Consider the following 14753-nt stretch of genomic DNA (forward strand, 5'->3'; position numbering starts at 1 on the left):
GCCCCCAAATCCGTGCTTTAAAAAACCTCTCTCTCTGGGTCATTCTGATGCATAGCTAGCGTTTGGACAGACTGCTTTATTCGACTGGGTTCTTACAACATTCTGGCGAAGTAGCGGTTTTTAGTTTCATTGTGAAGGTCAAGAAACTCAGACCCTGTTATCGAGCTGGTGAGAAGTGGGGCTGGGATTTGACCTCACCCGTGTTTTCCCCAAGTTCTAGGCCATCTTCCTGCAGCACACAACCTTCACATAGTCTCTGCAGGATGCCTGATGGATGAGACTGGATTTCAATTTTCCAGGTATCTGCCGGAAGTCTCATGTGCTTAGATGAAAACCTCTGACGAACTTTTAACTTGGCTTCCTGGCAAGGAGGATCAATGCAGAGAGCTGGGTCAAGTGCAAGGGAGGGGAACTTTGCCAAGAATTATTGTAAGTCCTCTGCGTTTGTAGGAGCTAAGGGTGGGAGAGCTGTGCACGGTCAGATTCGTCCCTTGGTTTAGAGAGGAGATGTCAGAAGCATCTGATGAAAAAGTAGGTAGGATTCCACGATGCGCCCTGGAGAGACCAGTGGTGAAAACGATGAGGAAGCTCAGAGTGGCCTCCCTGCCTCTGAAATCCCAATCATCCCCCATGGGAAGAACTGGGGGAACCCCCAGGAGCGGTGTGGTTGTACTGGGTGCTCGCTGGTGATCCCAGCTTGGGCGTCAGACACCCCGAGTCAGGAGGATGGCAGATTGTCAAGGACAAATGTAAGAGGGTGAACTTGATCTTCAGAAGGGTCGTTAGAGGCCTGAAAGAGTGAGGGTGGCCCAAAGTTTGAGAGACAAAATTATACAAAAGAAGTGCAGTGAAGAGGCAGCTCAGAGAAGGACGAGACCTGTGGTGTTGGGCAAGAGAAGGGAGGCATCAGGACCCAGGGGAAGCTGCTTCTGCTTCTTTTTCTCCACGGAGAAGAAACCTTGGTGAAATGGGGAAGGGGGCCTGAGAGAGGAGAAGGGAGGTGTGCAAAGGAGCTAGGCCCGGTCAGTGAGGCCCTGGGGAGAAGGACAGAGGCAGCCCAGAGGGGACGTGGGGACAGGCGACCTGCCTTCCAAGAGGGGAAGGAAGTAGACGCACCAGACAGCTTCGGCCAGCCGTGCACAGGGGACAAGGTGCTGGAAGGGGATGGAAAGGGGTTCTTGGTGTCCATCTGGAGGAGAAGCGGTGGCCACTAGGATCCTAGTATGTGGCAGACAAAGCAACCCGTGGGATTGGGGCTCCATGGAGAAAGTTGAACATTCCAAATGAGGGAGGCGAAGGCTCCTTTGTGTCTGTGCCCGGTCAGATGACACCAGGGCTGTTGTCACGGGGACTGATTAGAGCAAGTGGGCCAGGAGATGGTCCCTGGAGATACAAGCAAAGGAACTTGGGCTGTTTTGTCTTTCTTGGCAAATGGAAAATTAAAGAGCATCATCTGTTTTCATATCCTGGAAGGGATGTCATTTGCCAAAAAGGCTTAGGCGGTGGGAAGAGGGCCATTGGCTTCAGGTGCAAGAAATGTAAGAATGTCTAATAGTCCTGGCCAGCCTGAGGCAGAATCGTGCTTTCTTGGGCTGGTGAGTTTCCATTGCTGGGGTTGGTCAAGCATAGCCTGAAGGATCGAAGGATCGCTTGCAGGGACCCACTTTGCTAGGAATGTGGTCATACATTGTGTTCTTAGCAAATTAACAAAAAAGTGGAAGAAAGCATCTTTTAGGGGGATGATTTCATTGCCTAAAACTCAGGTTGAGAGTCAACCAGTCAAAAAATGTTTCTTACAAGTCTAATATGTGTGCTGGTCACTGTAGGTGATGCAAGGACATAGCACAGGGTTCCTCAGATGTAGTACCTACCCTGAGGAGTCACTAGATCCCTCAGGGGGACAACTACTCAGCACAGGAGACAGCTATTAAATAAACAGTCACAAGCTCACCGAATGTTCCAAGGCATACAGGGTGCTCTATGAGTAGAGAAAGTGCATGCCATAAACTGGGTAGTCAGGGAAGCCTTCCTGGAGGAGGTGACATTTAAGCTGTGACTTGAAGGATCAGTTTCTATGTAATCTGCCTATAAATTGCACTCACTTAAATTATGGCTGTACTGTTTATATACCCAAAACTTATTGAGGAAGCAACTAACACATGAAAATGCTAACACTTTTCCTACAGCAGTGACTGTGATTCCTGCCTGCTACTGATCGCTCCTTCCTCCCAGGCCTTTCAAACTGAAAGTGATGGAGGTCCTGGTGCAGACCTCAGGCCATGGCTACCTGTCCATGGGCTTTTCCCCAAGGACCCCCGTGGTGCTCATTCTGACCCTCAGACTGCTGGGTTCCAGAACTGCAAGAATGCCTTAGCCATGAGCTTGGCTGTGTGTGTCTGTGTGTGTGTGTGTGTGTGTGTGTGTGTGTGTGTCTGTGTGTGTGTGTGTGTGTGGAGTAGAAGGATGGAAATGTATCCCTTGATTCTGACCATCCCCAGCCTCACAGATAAGGAGCTTTCCTGCTTTAATTATGTACAGTCCCATCAGCTTACGCATTTGAAAATGCTGTTGGCTATAAACATAATTCTTAGGTTTGGACTGCATGTAAATTAAATGCCACAAGTATTACTGAGCACGTCTTATGTAGCAGGCACTGTGCTAGGTGCTGGGGAAGCACTGAATCAGAGTCCCTGCCTTTGGGAAACTTACAGGAGACGTGGGAGACACTGAGGATCCTGAATGGGTAGCAAGTAGTTAAACAAACACAGATGGTCCTAGAGGCCTTTTACGTGTAAGCATTTTGGTGCACGCTGGAGTAATACTAAAAACTGCATTTATTACACATTTGCTATGTGCCAGACGGTGAGTTGTAAATACATTCCCTTCTCAATGAGAATTCACCAAATATCTGTGAAGTGCTGACACATGTTAGGCCTGTGCTAGGTCCAGGGGAACTGGGCAGGGCTCAGCACACCCCAAAGAGCTCCCAGTCTGGTAGGGCTGACATGTTAATAATCATCAATCACAGCTGTCTGACCCCATTCCCCAACTAGGTCACACTGTGCAGTGCCAGGGCTTAGAACTTCACATATTTTTTGATGGACCAGGTAAACCCACAATGTCCTAAAAATGTCAGTTCTCCGTTAAGCTAATAAACAAATTTAATGTGATCTCATTGACAATAACAAAAACATGCTTTTATGGAGCTAAACGTGTTGATCCTAAAGTTATATATGGAAAACTAAGAAAACACTGGAAAGGAAAAGTTACAAGGGTGGACTAGCCTTATTAGATATTAAGACATAAAGCCTCTGTGATTAAAATGGTCTGGTACTGGTGCATTAATAGATAAACCAATGGAGTAGAATAGAAAGTCCAGAAATAGACTCAAGTACATATGGAAAGTTAGTATGTGGTAGAGGTGGCATCTGAAATCACTGGGCAAAGGTGGACCTTTTAATAAATGATGTTGGGGCAACAGAAGACCCATTTTGGAAAAGATAAAACTAGATCCATCTCTCCCAGCATACGGAAGAGTAAACTCCAAATGGTTTGGAGATCTAAATCTTGAAAAGAGAGGGAAAGAAACAACATGAAGTACTAGAAGAAAAGAGGCTGAATTATTTTATGGCCAGAGGTAGAGAACAACTTTTCTAACTTAACTCAAAACCCAGATGTAATAAAAGAAAATATTGATAAATTTGAAAAACAAATACAGAGTTAAATACATGATCACGCATGATGACACCTGCCAGGAAAGGAAGGGGAGAGACTGTAGGAGCACATGAGAGGGAGGTCTGGCCTTGAATGTGGACCAGGGATGAGTCCCTGTGGAGGTAACACGAGAAGTGGCATCTAAGTATCAGGTGGGAGTAACCATAGTAACTGTGTGGTCCAGGAACGGGAGGGCAGCCTTTGAGGGACCCTTGTCGCAGTGATGCTGTGGGAGCCCATCTCACAGAGGAGGATGGTTTGGAGTGGGTACAGCTGGTAAGAGACAGGGCCACAGCTGAGGCTGGGCTGCAAACCCCTTTGAGGAGCCACTGGACCGTCACCACTGGACCATCACCGGCACCTGGAAATGACTGATGCCCTGAAGACAGGGAGGCACCGAGCTGCTCCCCTGAGAGACTGCGTGGGCACTAGCTCCCAGACGCACAGTCCTTCGGTCAGTGACCAGCCAGAGAGGCTGGTGGGGTCTGTCCCTCCCTCTGAGGACTCTGCAGAGTGTCCGCATCATGCACGTCTGTGTTTCTACTGAGTTCTCATTGTTGCCATCAGTTTCCAGGCTGTTCTCCAAGAGAACACGCTGGTCTCACCTAAGAAGCACTTCCTTTACTTCAAGACCTGGATCTCAGAACCTCTCAATCTTGGGTTCCATCCTGACCTTATTTGCTTAGAACGAAGGCAATGCCTCCTCTCTTCCTTTGACCCTGGGCAAGCCCGTTGGTCCTGATTCCTGAAAGATCCCTGTTGGGACCAACACTGCCCTCAGCTTGCTCAAGGGGCATCCTTCACCTCCACCTGCAGTGGACCTGCCACATTTCTAGGGGACAGTGTGACTGCAGTTGCTGTGCTCCTCTCAGGAGGCTTCCTCGGGTCCCATGTAAGCATCACCTCACTTCCAGGTCTCTGGCTGCGGCTCAGGGGACCAAGCCAAGCCATTTCACCTCCTCCGACATCTTTTTTTTATGCATTTCCAGCCCGTGACTTATCACCAGCCTCAAGCACTATTGCTGCAACCTCTAGTCTTGGTTGATACAAGTTGTTTTCATCACCATGAATTGCTTTCCTTAAGCCCCACCCCTTAGGCTTTTTGTGGACTTGCTTCCTACTCCCGTCTCACACATTCTCCTGCTCTGCCCCTTGCCCACTCGTACTGAAACATTTCCTCCCTCCTGACCTGCCTTTCCAGCTGCCTCCAGCTTAAATTTTTACTCCAGCATCAGCTCCAAAGATACTAAGTGGGTCACGACAGGGTGCTCTGAAGTAACGCACGGTGCCTGGAGAGTGAGAAGCAAGGCCACTTTCCTGGCCACTGCGGTTCTGTCAACCCTTCACGTGCTGATGCTGCTAGAATTCCTCATCTCTTTTGTGTCGAAGTCCAGACCAGGAGCCACAGCAGTGGTACCCTACCCTCGGCCTGATGGGTCCTAATGTTCCAAGTGACCTTGTCGTTGTCACTTTAAGGCGATCAACAGGCAGGCCTGTCGTGGTCCTGACAGCTGTGGGTCTGTTTCATGTCCGAGCTCCCTGCGGGCTGGCCACTTGCTGGCGCAGAGGAAGCACAGGAGTGCTGGCCTACAATCGGGCCCCTGGTCTGTCCCTGCACATCCAGGAGGGCCCTGCAGTGTCAGAGCCCATCTGGAGAAGACGTGGCCCTCTGCGCAAACCACCACCACTCGGCTCAGCCCACAGACACTGAACACAGCTGGTACTCAGGGATTCGGACATGAGGGAAGCAAAGGGAAGCCAGGGAGGTAGAAAAAATAATGACAGGGGCCAGGTCGGGTCGGCAGCAGCCCATGAGGCCATTGGTGGCGACAGTGCCAAAGTGGCCACAGGGAGCAATCACATAGAGAAAAGAGGCAGGGCTGACCCAATGAAGCCATCTCGACAGAAAACCACTCCCACCACAGGAAACGTGGGTGTACTTCGTACAAGGAAAGAGACAAACTGGTAAAAAGAGCCCCCTCTGAGTTTCCAAGAGTCCAGGTTCTTCTTACAGGTAAAATCCATTAAAAAGGCAAAAAATAAAAGGGCTTTCTGAAGTGGAAATGAAGTCGGAGGAAATCAAGGACTTACCTGATTTATTTTTGCATTCAATGTCATAGCCCGTGATGGGGCTGTTTCCATCAAATCCCATGGTCCACCTGAGGGTGATTGTACGTGCCTTCACATCTTTGATCTCAATTTCAGGAGGGTCTGGAGGCTCTGTGCAGTCAACAGGAAACCCGGGATCAGTTCAGATATTGTTCAGACATAGACGCTAGTGGAAAAGCTGAGGGTGACTCACAAAAGCTTTGTCAGCATTTGACATGGGCAGACAATTATTTTACCTGGAAGTATTTTTTTCCCCAATCCCTTTTGAGGATGGAAAATTTTCACTTATCAAATCTGCCAGTTTTCACAGCACTTGTAAAGCTGGACCAAACATGGAAGATTTCAGTGTCACTCTTCTGGTCTGGCTTGGGATCTATTAACTCAAAAACTAGTTTGGCCCCAGATATTAAACTTTCATTCGGATCATCTAGTATAAGGATCCCTAAAATTGAGCAAGAAAGGCACACTATCAGGGCTGCCCAGTCGTCCAAACCCAATTCCTTTACGAACTTTGTTCCCTGTGTTTTGGGGCTGCATCTTGACATAATCATCAGATCTGCAAAATGGTGCTTTTAGCACCAGCTTTGTACAGATTCAAAATTTTCCGAGGACTTGGAAGTGTGACACGTCAAGCTGAGGCCACACGGGTTCCCAAGCCTGGGCACACACTTACTGTCCTGAAACAGCCGTGTTTCTCCCCCTAGGCTCTGTCCATCCTACCTTGCACTGTGAGCTGAATTATTCCACGGTCCTCCCCATAAGAATTGATAGCGTGACAGGAGAAGAAGCCAGAATCTTCTCTTACCGTTGGCAAAATCTATGCGTAAAGCAGAGAGAAATCCGTCTTACCCAGTAGAACGGAGCGAGGGAACAACTCAAGGGCTTTTGGCTGTAAAAATCTTCTCTCCACTCTCACCCTCCTCCCAGCCCCAAGCACACACGTATACACACTCACACGCACACACACACACACACACAGGGACACACAATTCTGAGAGCAAATTATTTCAGCACAATTGTAAATGTGCAGATGGATAGAGGCAATGTAGACGATCCACGTCAGCTGCCAGCTTGTGAAATTGGATGTGTAATTTATGTAGGATGCACGGTCAGGTTGATATATATTCCCCATATACTTTTTTTTTTTTAATCTCATAGTGGATTTTTAAAGCATTCAAAGCAGCCCTGCCTGAAAAAACAGATCTATAAACACCGCAATAAAGGTTTGGTCTCCCAGGACTCCAGGATTGGACCCTGGGAGTGAATCAATATTAGCGTTTCAAACACAGGACTTTTTCTTTCCGTGTGTGTCCTACGGCATCGTTTCTCCCCCATATTAAAAGAATCACCCAGCTAACTGCCAATGGTGCTAAAAGTTCTAAGAGACTGCAGTACTTTTTTATGTTGGGTTTTTCCCCAAGAAGCAAAATATTTTCCTTATAATATTTTTTGTCCAAGAACCCATCTAATTTTTCTTTTTACAGGAAGTTAAAACATGTGCGTAACATACGCTGTCATTCCGCCAGGATTAACTGTCATTCAAAGACTCTGTTTCTCTCTTTCTTTTTATTATTACAGTTGGGTTCCCTGCCATGTTCCCAATAATTTTACTCATAACAATTTTACGTATGATAAGGCACTATTTTGGCAGGCTACTCAGCGATCCCATTATGGGAAGGGGGAGAGACAGTGCTTCGTAGATGTTTCAAAAGCTGATTTGCTATTGGCTACCCACATGCACCGACTTATGTGAAAAGACAGGCTTATTCTGCCCATGAAGGTAGCTTCTCATCTGCCATGTTTGTCATGTTTTACCTGCAGAGTGGAAATCACCTCCTCTCCCAGCTCCTTGACGGACACCAGATAGCGGGCCATTTCGGGGTTAATGATTCTGTCCTCCTTCTCCCAGCGGACTATGATAGGCTTCTCGCCATGGGCCGTGCAGCTCATTTCCTTCTTCTGACCCTGAGTGGCCAGGGTGGTGTTTGGATAGGACGTAATCATCGCAGGAACTGAAAACCCAAAAACGACACAACTTACTTGGCAAAGCAGGGTTCTCGGCTTCCCCCACCTTAACACACAGCTCAGTTTCTTTTTTGCTTTCTGGCTGCACTGCGTGGCTTGTGGGATCTTAGTTCCCTGACCAGGGAGCATGGAACCCGGGCCCCTGGCAGTGGAAGCGCAGAATCCTAACCACTGGATCTCCAGAGATTTCCCGAGGAGGTGTTTCTTTGAAATAAAATGCATTCAGGAAACTGCTGAGCAAGAATCATGATCAAGATGGTTGGAAGGCGGCAGAAAAATGAAACTGGACTAAATGAGCCCTAAGCAGAAATTGCCCTGTGGTTTCAGACTCGTGTGGTGTTGCTCTCTTCCAATCCCTGTGGATGGCAGACCCACATCCCCTAGAACACACAAGACAATGACGTGACTTGCTTATTGGATGGGAAAGGGGGCTTCCATTGAGAATTACACTCCTTCTGTAATCTCCTACATTTCTAACTCTCCTTGTCAGCTATGGGAACGAAACCTTGCTAGTCAACTGAGATGGAGCCCTGGCTGTTGCTAACAAATCCCTGACGTGACCTCTCGACATCCCATCCCACGGCTGGCACAAACTTTTACAGTCACGTGGAAACCTTGGACCTATCCTTCTCCCATCGTTTATAGCAGGGAATCTCATCCCGATGCATTGAGAGAACAGGAACCTTTATTTGTGAAACTTGTCCAGTTCCCTCTCTCCACCTCAAAATCCATCTATAGACTCCCATCCTGGGCAATATGCCAGGAGACATGAGGCCCCAGGCCCATGCCACAGACCACCTAGAAATGCTGGACAGTGTATAACAGACACCTTTTAAATGCATACTAAGTTTATAAGAAAGTGAGAGAAAACCCAGGAGCCAGAAGGACGTTGAAAGGCCCCAGGTATCACAGTGCTGGTGCTTTGACTGCCTGTGAGGCAGGTGATAAAAGGGAAACCTCCATGCAGAGCTCCTCAAAGGGCTCTATCCTAGGAGCAAGACAATCACCAAAAAACCGTCAATACATAGGACCGCACGAAGGCAAAGGGAGAAGCAAACTGCCTTGGCTTGTGTTGCGAATGAAGAAAAACCATCTCCCTTGAGAATTTGTAGATGGTCTGACTCTACATAGGCTTGGAGTCAAATTCCTGCTAAAGGATTGAAGTGATGGTGACCCCAGTTTGGTAATGGGCCTGAGGAATCCAGCAAAAGCAAACAAAAACACACTCCAGAAGGACGGGTCCTTTATCCAGGCCCATTGAGATTCTCCCAGATAAACCTTCTCTAAACATGAACTCACAAAACAAAAATATAAAACACATGAGGAAACAATCTACTCTCGTTGAGAATCAGCACCCACCGAAGACTTCAGGTGCTAGAATTACCAGACACAGAGCCTGAAATAACCATACACTAAACGTTAAAGGTATTTTTAAAACATGAGAGAACAACAAGATGTTATCAAAAACAACCAGGAAGATTTAAAAAGAAGTAAAACAAAGTTACATTTTTCGCCTGTTTTTTAACCTCATTTTCCCAATCATGGAAAGAAAGACCCTCCCTAATTTATAAGGTCAAGCTCACACTATGCTCCTTATATCCCACCTCGGAGCCTTCCAGTGCCCCATCCCTGGGCACTTGACCACAGAAACACTGGGCCTTCTCCTGAGACTGGCACATACTGGGGCATGTCTTCCCCAAGGCCGGTCGGGAGGGTTTGAGACAAACAAGCCAGAGATCTACCAGCTTTGTAGCCTAAAACCCCATGGAAGACCCTGCACTGTGACGTTTCTCTACAGTCAGTGGGTATGTGGCAGAGATAACAGGATGTGCAGTGGGCAGATTCGGAACCTAGGAAAAGACGCACTGTGAGTCCCATATTTTAAAGAAAGCCGCTTACAGCCATGGTGAGATTCCTCTTCCTGCGTATCTGAGAATTGGCAGAACTGGCTCTACCATCCCTAACCTTTGATCCTCATCCTCTCTTCCTCTGGCCTATTTAAGAAAATTTTTTATTTTATTAACAACTTCACTGAGGTATAATTAACACACCACACAATTCTCCTGCTCTAAGTGTACGAGTGAGTGGGTTTTAGTATTGTCTTCGTGTCCTAGGGTGGCAGTAGCAAATGACCACAGGCTGGTGGCTTACAACAGAAATGTATTTTCTCACAGTTCTGGAGGCTAGTCCACAATTAAGATGACGTCAGGACTGTGCTCCCTCCAAAGACTCTAGAGAAGAATCTTTCCTTGCCTCTTCCAGCTTCTGGTGGCCCTAGGTGTTCCTTGGCTTGTGGCAGCTTTGTTCCAATCTCTGCCCTCATCTTCACATGGGTACTTCCTTTGAATGTTTCTCTGTGTCTTCACACGGATTTCTTGTAAGGACAGCTATCATTGGACTTAAGACCCGTTTTCATTCAGTATGACTTCATCTTAACCAATTTCATCTGCAAAGATCCTACTTCCACATAAGGTCATATTCTGAGGTTCCTGGTGGACGTGAATTTTGAGGAGGCACCATTCAACCCAAAACAAGTGTATTTACATCATCCAACACACATGCACACACATTACTAGTACAACCCAATACAAGTATATAGAGTTGTATGATCATCACCAACTCAAATTTTAGAGCATTTAGATTACCCCAAAAGATTCTGCCTGTCCATTTATGGATTCTTTCCTTTCCCACCCCCAGTCCTAGGCAACCACTAATGGACATTCCGTCCCTCTAGATTTGCCTTGTCTGGACAATTCCTATAAATAGGATCCTACAGTAAATACATATTTTTTTTCTCTAGCTTTCTGGATTTTTTCCACTGTGCATGTTTTCAAGGTTCATACATACTGGAGTGTGTACCCAGTACTTTTGTTCCTTTTCATTACTGAGTGATAGTTCACTGCGTGGATAGACTACATTTTGTTCATTCATTCACCAGTTGGTATACATTTGAATAGTTTCCACTTTTTGGATTTTACAAATGACGCAAACATTTCTGTAGAGGTTGTTGTGCTGACTTATGTTTTTATTTTTCCCAGGTAGGTTGCTAGGAGCGGAACGACTGGGTCACAAGGCAATTGTATGTTTAACACTTTGGGAAACTGTCACACTATTTTCCCAAGTGGCTCCACCATTTTGCAGTCTCTATGTAAGACGATTGGACATGGAAAGAATGTTCCCTTTCAACCACATGATGGAGACAGGCTGCGCAGCTGCAACCAGTCTCCTGCAGACACTTCAAGATGCTTGGCCAGAGACAACCTGGAAAAATGCCCCCATATAAGCAACCTAAGCAGCCCCTATTGTGTGCAACTCACTCCGAGTTCGCCTGTGTGCTCTTCCACATGTACTTTGCTTCGAATAAACTCTGTCTCTATTTCACAATCTTGGTCTCTTTGCCAAATTCTTTCTTCAAAGAAGACAAGGACTGAGGATAAGCTGCAAGAAGGTGAGCTGGCAAATTCTGCTCCAGCATGCTTCCTGGCTGTGGAAACCCCAGGTCCACCATGGTGCTTCCACTACAGAGGAGTTGAGGGTGGTGAGGAAGGTTCCAGGAGAGGGAGATGTCTGCCACCTGGGAGAACTAAGCAAACACATGGACCGGAGCTGTCCCTCCTCTGAGATCTTGAAGGCAGAAGGCTTCCAGCGGTGGCCTGTGTAGGAGCATGAGAAGGGTCTATGGGTCTGTGAACCCAGGACGATGGTCCCTTCCCCAATTCTCCTCCTCACTGAGGACAAGGTCTGAAGCCCTGGGAACTCAATGGCCCCAGGTAAAGGAGCCATGGACTGGTCCAGATAGCCACCAACCATGGGGTGCCAGCAGAGAGGAGGCTGGTAAGCACACCACTGGTAGGGCCCAAGGGAGGCATGGCACCCTCTTCAAGAGTGTCTCCCACAGCAGGGGAGGCTGGGCTGAAGCTCCAGGAGGAGCAGGGAGCAGAGTGGACCTCTCCCCCCATCTCCCTGCTCCTGCTTTTGTCTTTGCATTTTCTGTCATCAAACAGCTCTGGCTGCTACTGAACACTTTTGAACAGGGGTGTGGAACTTGGACATTTTATGTGTGGATGGAAAGCTGAAAGAGAAAGCTCACAGCTTGACCAAGGGAGACCTGGACAAAAGCTTTGGACACCTGTGCTTGGGGCCGTGGAGCACACCTGCCCTGTTGCGCAGAGCCCCGTGTGTGACCCCAGCCTGCCCAGCGCGCTTGATGCCTGGGATCACTTTCCTGAACCTGGTGGCGGGGAGAGGCCAGGCTCATTTGTGAGGTTCTTTGGACATGTCTCCTTATCAGTTTTCCTTTAAACATGGAGTAAGAATTTTCTTTATAGTGGCATCATTTCAGTAAACCTCAACCATAGGGAATATATTTATGAAAAAATGAAGCAATCATATATCGTGTCTAAGAACCCCAAAATAGCCCCAAAATGTACAAAATGCAAATGTCTTAGCAGCAGGGGAAAGTCCCTGATGCTCTCTGTTTAATGTTTACAAGCAGGACACATGACTGCAGTTAAGTTACTTTCCTGCCCATGGCAGATGGAAACCCACCCTGGGAGAGAGTGGCAGGCTACCAGGAGTGGGACCACCAACAAAAGGGAAGGAATGAAAGAGCTGATATGAAAGAGAGAAGTGTGACAGCACTGAATAGGCATGAACCTCAGGACGCATGGTGATGCGGGGGCCACTTGAGTCCAGCAACTCCAGTGTCCCTCCTCTCCTCACCCCACACTCATCTCAGCCACCCCTGAGTGTTTCCAGGGGCCCCAGAGGACCATCACTGTAGGTTTTTAAATGATGTTCCTGAACCATTAAAAAAATGTTAAACTAGCCTGGTGTGGTTGGTTTAAAACGATTTAAAATACTTAAGATTTCCTTCCAAAATGGCTAAAAAAACATTTTAAGTGTCCAAGAGGGTAGGAGAAGTCAGTTCTGTGGGCAATTTACTCTGTGCTCAGGGACTCAAAATCTCTATATAAGCATCCCTGAAGGTCTTCTTTCGAAAAATACACCAGAACAGAAGGTGGTGCTGTCATTTTCCTGGGAAGGATTTAGAGGGACGGCCATTGCCACTGCCACTGCCAGCAGACGACTGCCCTTGGTAGGATGTCCTCAGCAGTGGGTACCAGCTCCTTGAGATGTACTCAGGGATGCTCAGTAACGTGAGTCAGGGTAACTGTTCCTGGTGAAAAATCCTTTTCCACGATAATGGCAAACCCCATATTTGTATATGTTGTAAAATTACTTGTAAATTTGAAACACAGTTGACTTTTTAATTAAAAAAAATTATGTTCTAAGGAGGCAAATTATTTGAGAAACTCAAGATGCTTTCTTTTGCTTCTACAATCACTTCATCTTTTAAAGACAGGAATTGGTTTCCCATAGTAAGATTTATTAGATAAAACTGAGGGCTAAAAATGTAGAAGAAGATGGGAAAGTTAATTAAAGTATTCAAGAACAGGACAGTTTATGTTATGTCTGGCCCACGCTGGACAACTCATTGCTGAGGAAGACACATAGGTGACAAAATATTTATTTTCATTTGGATGTATATCCATGTTTAGGTATATTTCGAGTTTGTTTTTTTTCTGTTTTTTTTTTAACTGAATGGCAGATTCTTTAAATTCTGTGGTGCTTTACAATTTTCACAAGTTTCACACACATGGTTTCATATAATCCCATAATAACCCTTTCTAAAGTCCCCTATCCCTAGGTGTCTTTCTCTGACTTACTTCACTTAGTATGATATTCTCTAGGTCCATCCATGTTGCTGCAAATGGCACAATTTCATTCCTTTCTATGGCTGAGTAGTATTCCATTGTATATAGGTACCACATCTTCTTTATCCATCCATCTGTTGACAGACACTTAGGTTGCTTCCATACCTTGGCAATTGTAAATAACGCTGCTATGAACACTGGGGTGCATGTATCTTTTCGAATTAGTGTTCTTGTGTTTATTTTGATCTAGACCCATGAGTGGAATTGCTGGGTCATGTGGGAGTTCTGTTTTTAGTATTTTTAGAAACTCCATACCTTTCTCCATATTTTGAATTTGAAGCAGGGAGTTGCTCTGATGCTTTGCCTCCATGGGGGCTGTGACGATGACTATGGGCCTCATCCTAACAGATGCTGAAATAGGGGCGTGTCCACGGGTATGAGGGACTGAGCCACGGCATACAGGTGGGGAGATGTGTTATGCTGGCTGGTGGCTTCCACATCTTAAATGCAATGGAGGGTGGGGACCCCATCAGAAATGCTCATGGCTGCAGGGATTTGGGGTCCTGGGTGGGCTTGTCCAGGATCTCAGGCAGACAGTGGGTTTGTGTGAAACTGACATACAGGGACACTGTGGGACTTAGAAGGTAATGAGTCAGCTCACGTTCACGTCTGCAGAGGTTATACATCAGGACTTGGTTTACTGTTTTATTCGTTGCCTCAATTTAAGGAAGAGATGGAGGAAAAGCTGATAATGAAGACTAAATATCTGAAGCCATTGCAGGCTACACAGCCCTAAATATTGAGAAATGACTCTTCTAGCATGAAAGATTCAGCAAAGAAGTCTGATTCATCTGAGTCAGCAAAGAATCACTCACACCATTGACAAATGAAATTCCCATATAAGTCTTTGCTGTTTCACTTCTGTCTTGTTACTGTAAACAAAAGTACCAACCAAACTTCACGTTGCAACGCTGGTTCATTAGCTACAGGGTGTCTTAGGGGAGCTACAGATGCAAAAGTTCATTGAAAAGCAATAAAAGTATTTTGTGAGCTTGAATTGGCTATATGGCATTGACAATACCTAATATTATATATTTTATTATTATTTATACTTTTCTGAGATCTGCATGTTAAATGTTTATTAGCACGCCACTGGGCATATGAGCAGAAGAATTTACAGACCAGAAA

General features: G+C 46.4%; 1 protein-coding gene across 1 annotated transcript in view; it reads right to left on the reverse strand.

Moving 5' to 3' along the window:
* DSCAM (DS cell adhesion molecule) overlaps positions 1–14753 on the reverse strand; it is a 737093-nt gene that overhangs the window by 143670 nt on the left and 578670 nt on the right. The window contains exons 13-15 of the mRNA XM_024758431.1: positions 7639–7835; positions 6544–6640; positions 5806–5934 (exon numbers count right to left, since the gene is read on the reverse strand). Coding sequence (XP_024614199.1) covers positions 5806–5934; positions 6544–6640; positions 7639–7835 — 423 coding nt within the window. The remainder of the gene's footprint in view (positions 1–5805; positions 5935–6543; positions 6641–7638; positions 7836–14753) is intronic.

This window comes from Neophocaena asiaeorientalis, unplaced genomic scaffold, assembly GCF_003031525.2.
Source record: "Neophocaena asiaeorientalis asiaeorientalis breed wild unplaced genomic scaffold, Neophocaena_asiaeorientalis_V1.1 scaffold45, whole genome shotgun sequence".
Classification (NCBI taxonomy): domain Eukaryota; kingdom Metazoa; phylum Chordata; class Mammalia; order Artiodactyla; family Phocoenidae; genus Neophocaena; species Neophocaena asiaeorientalis.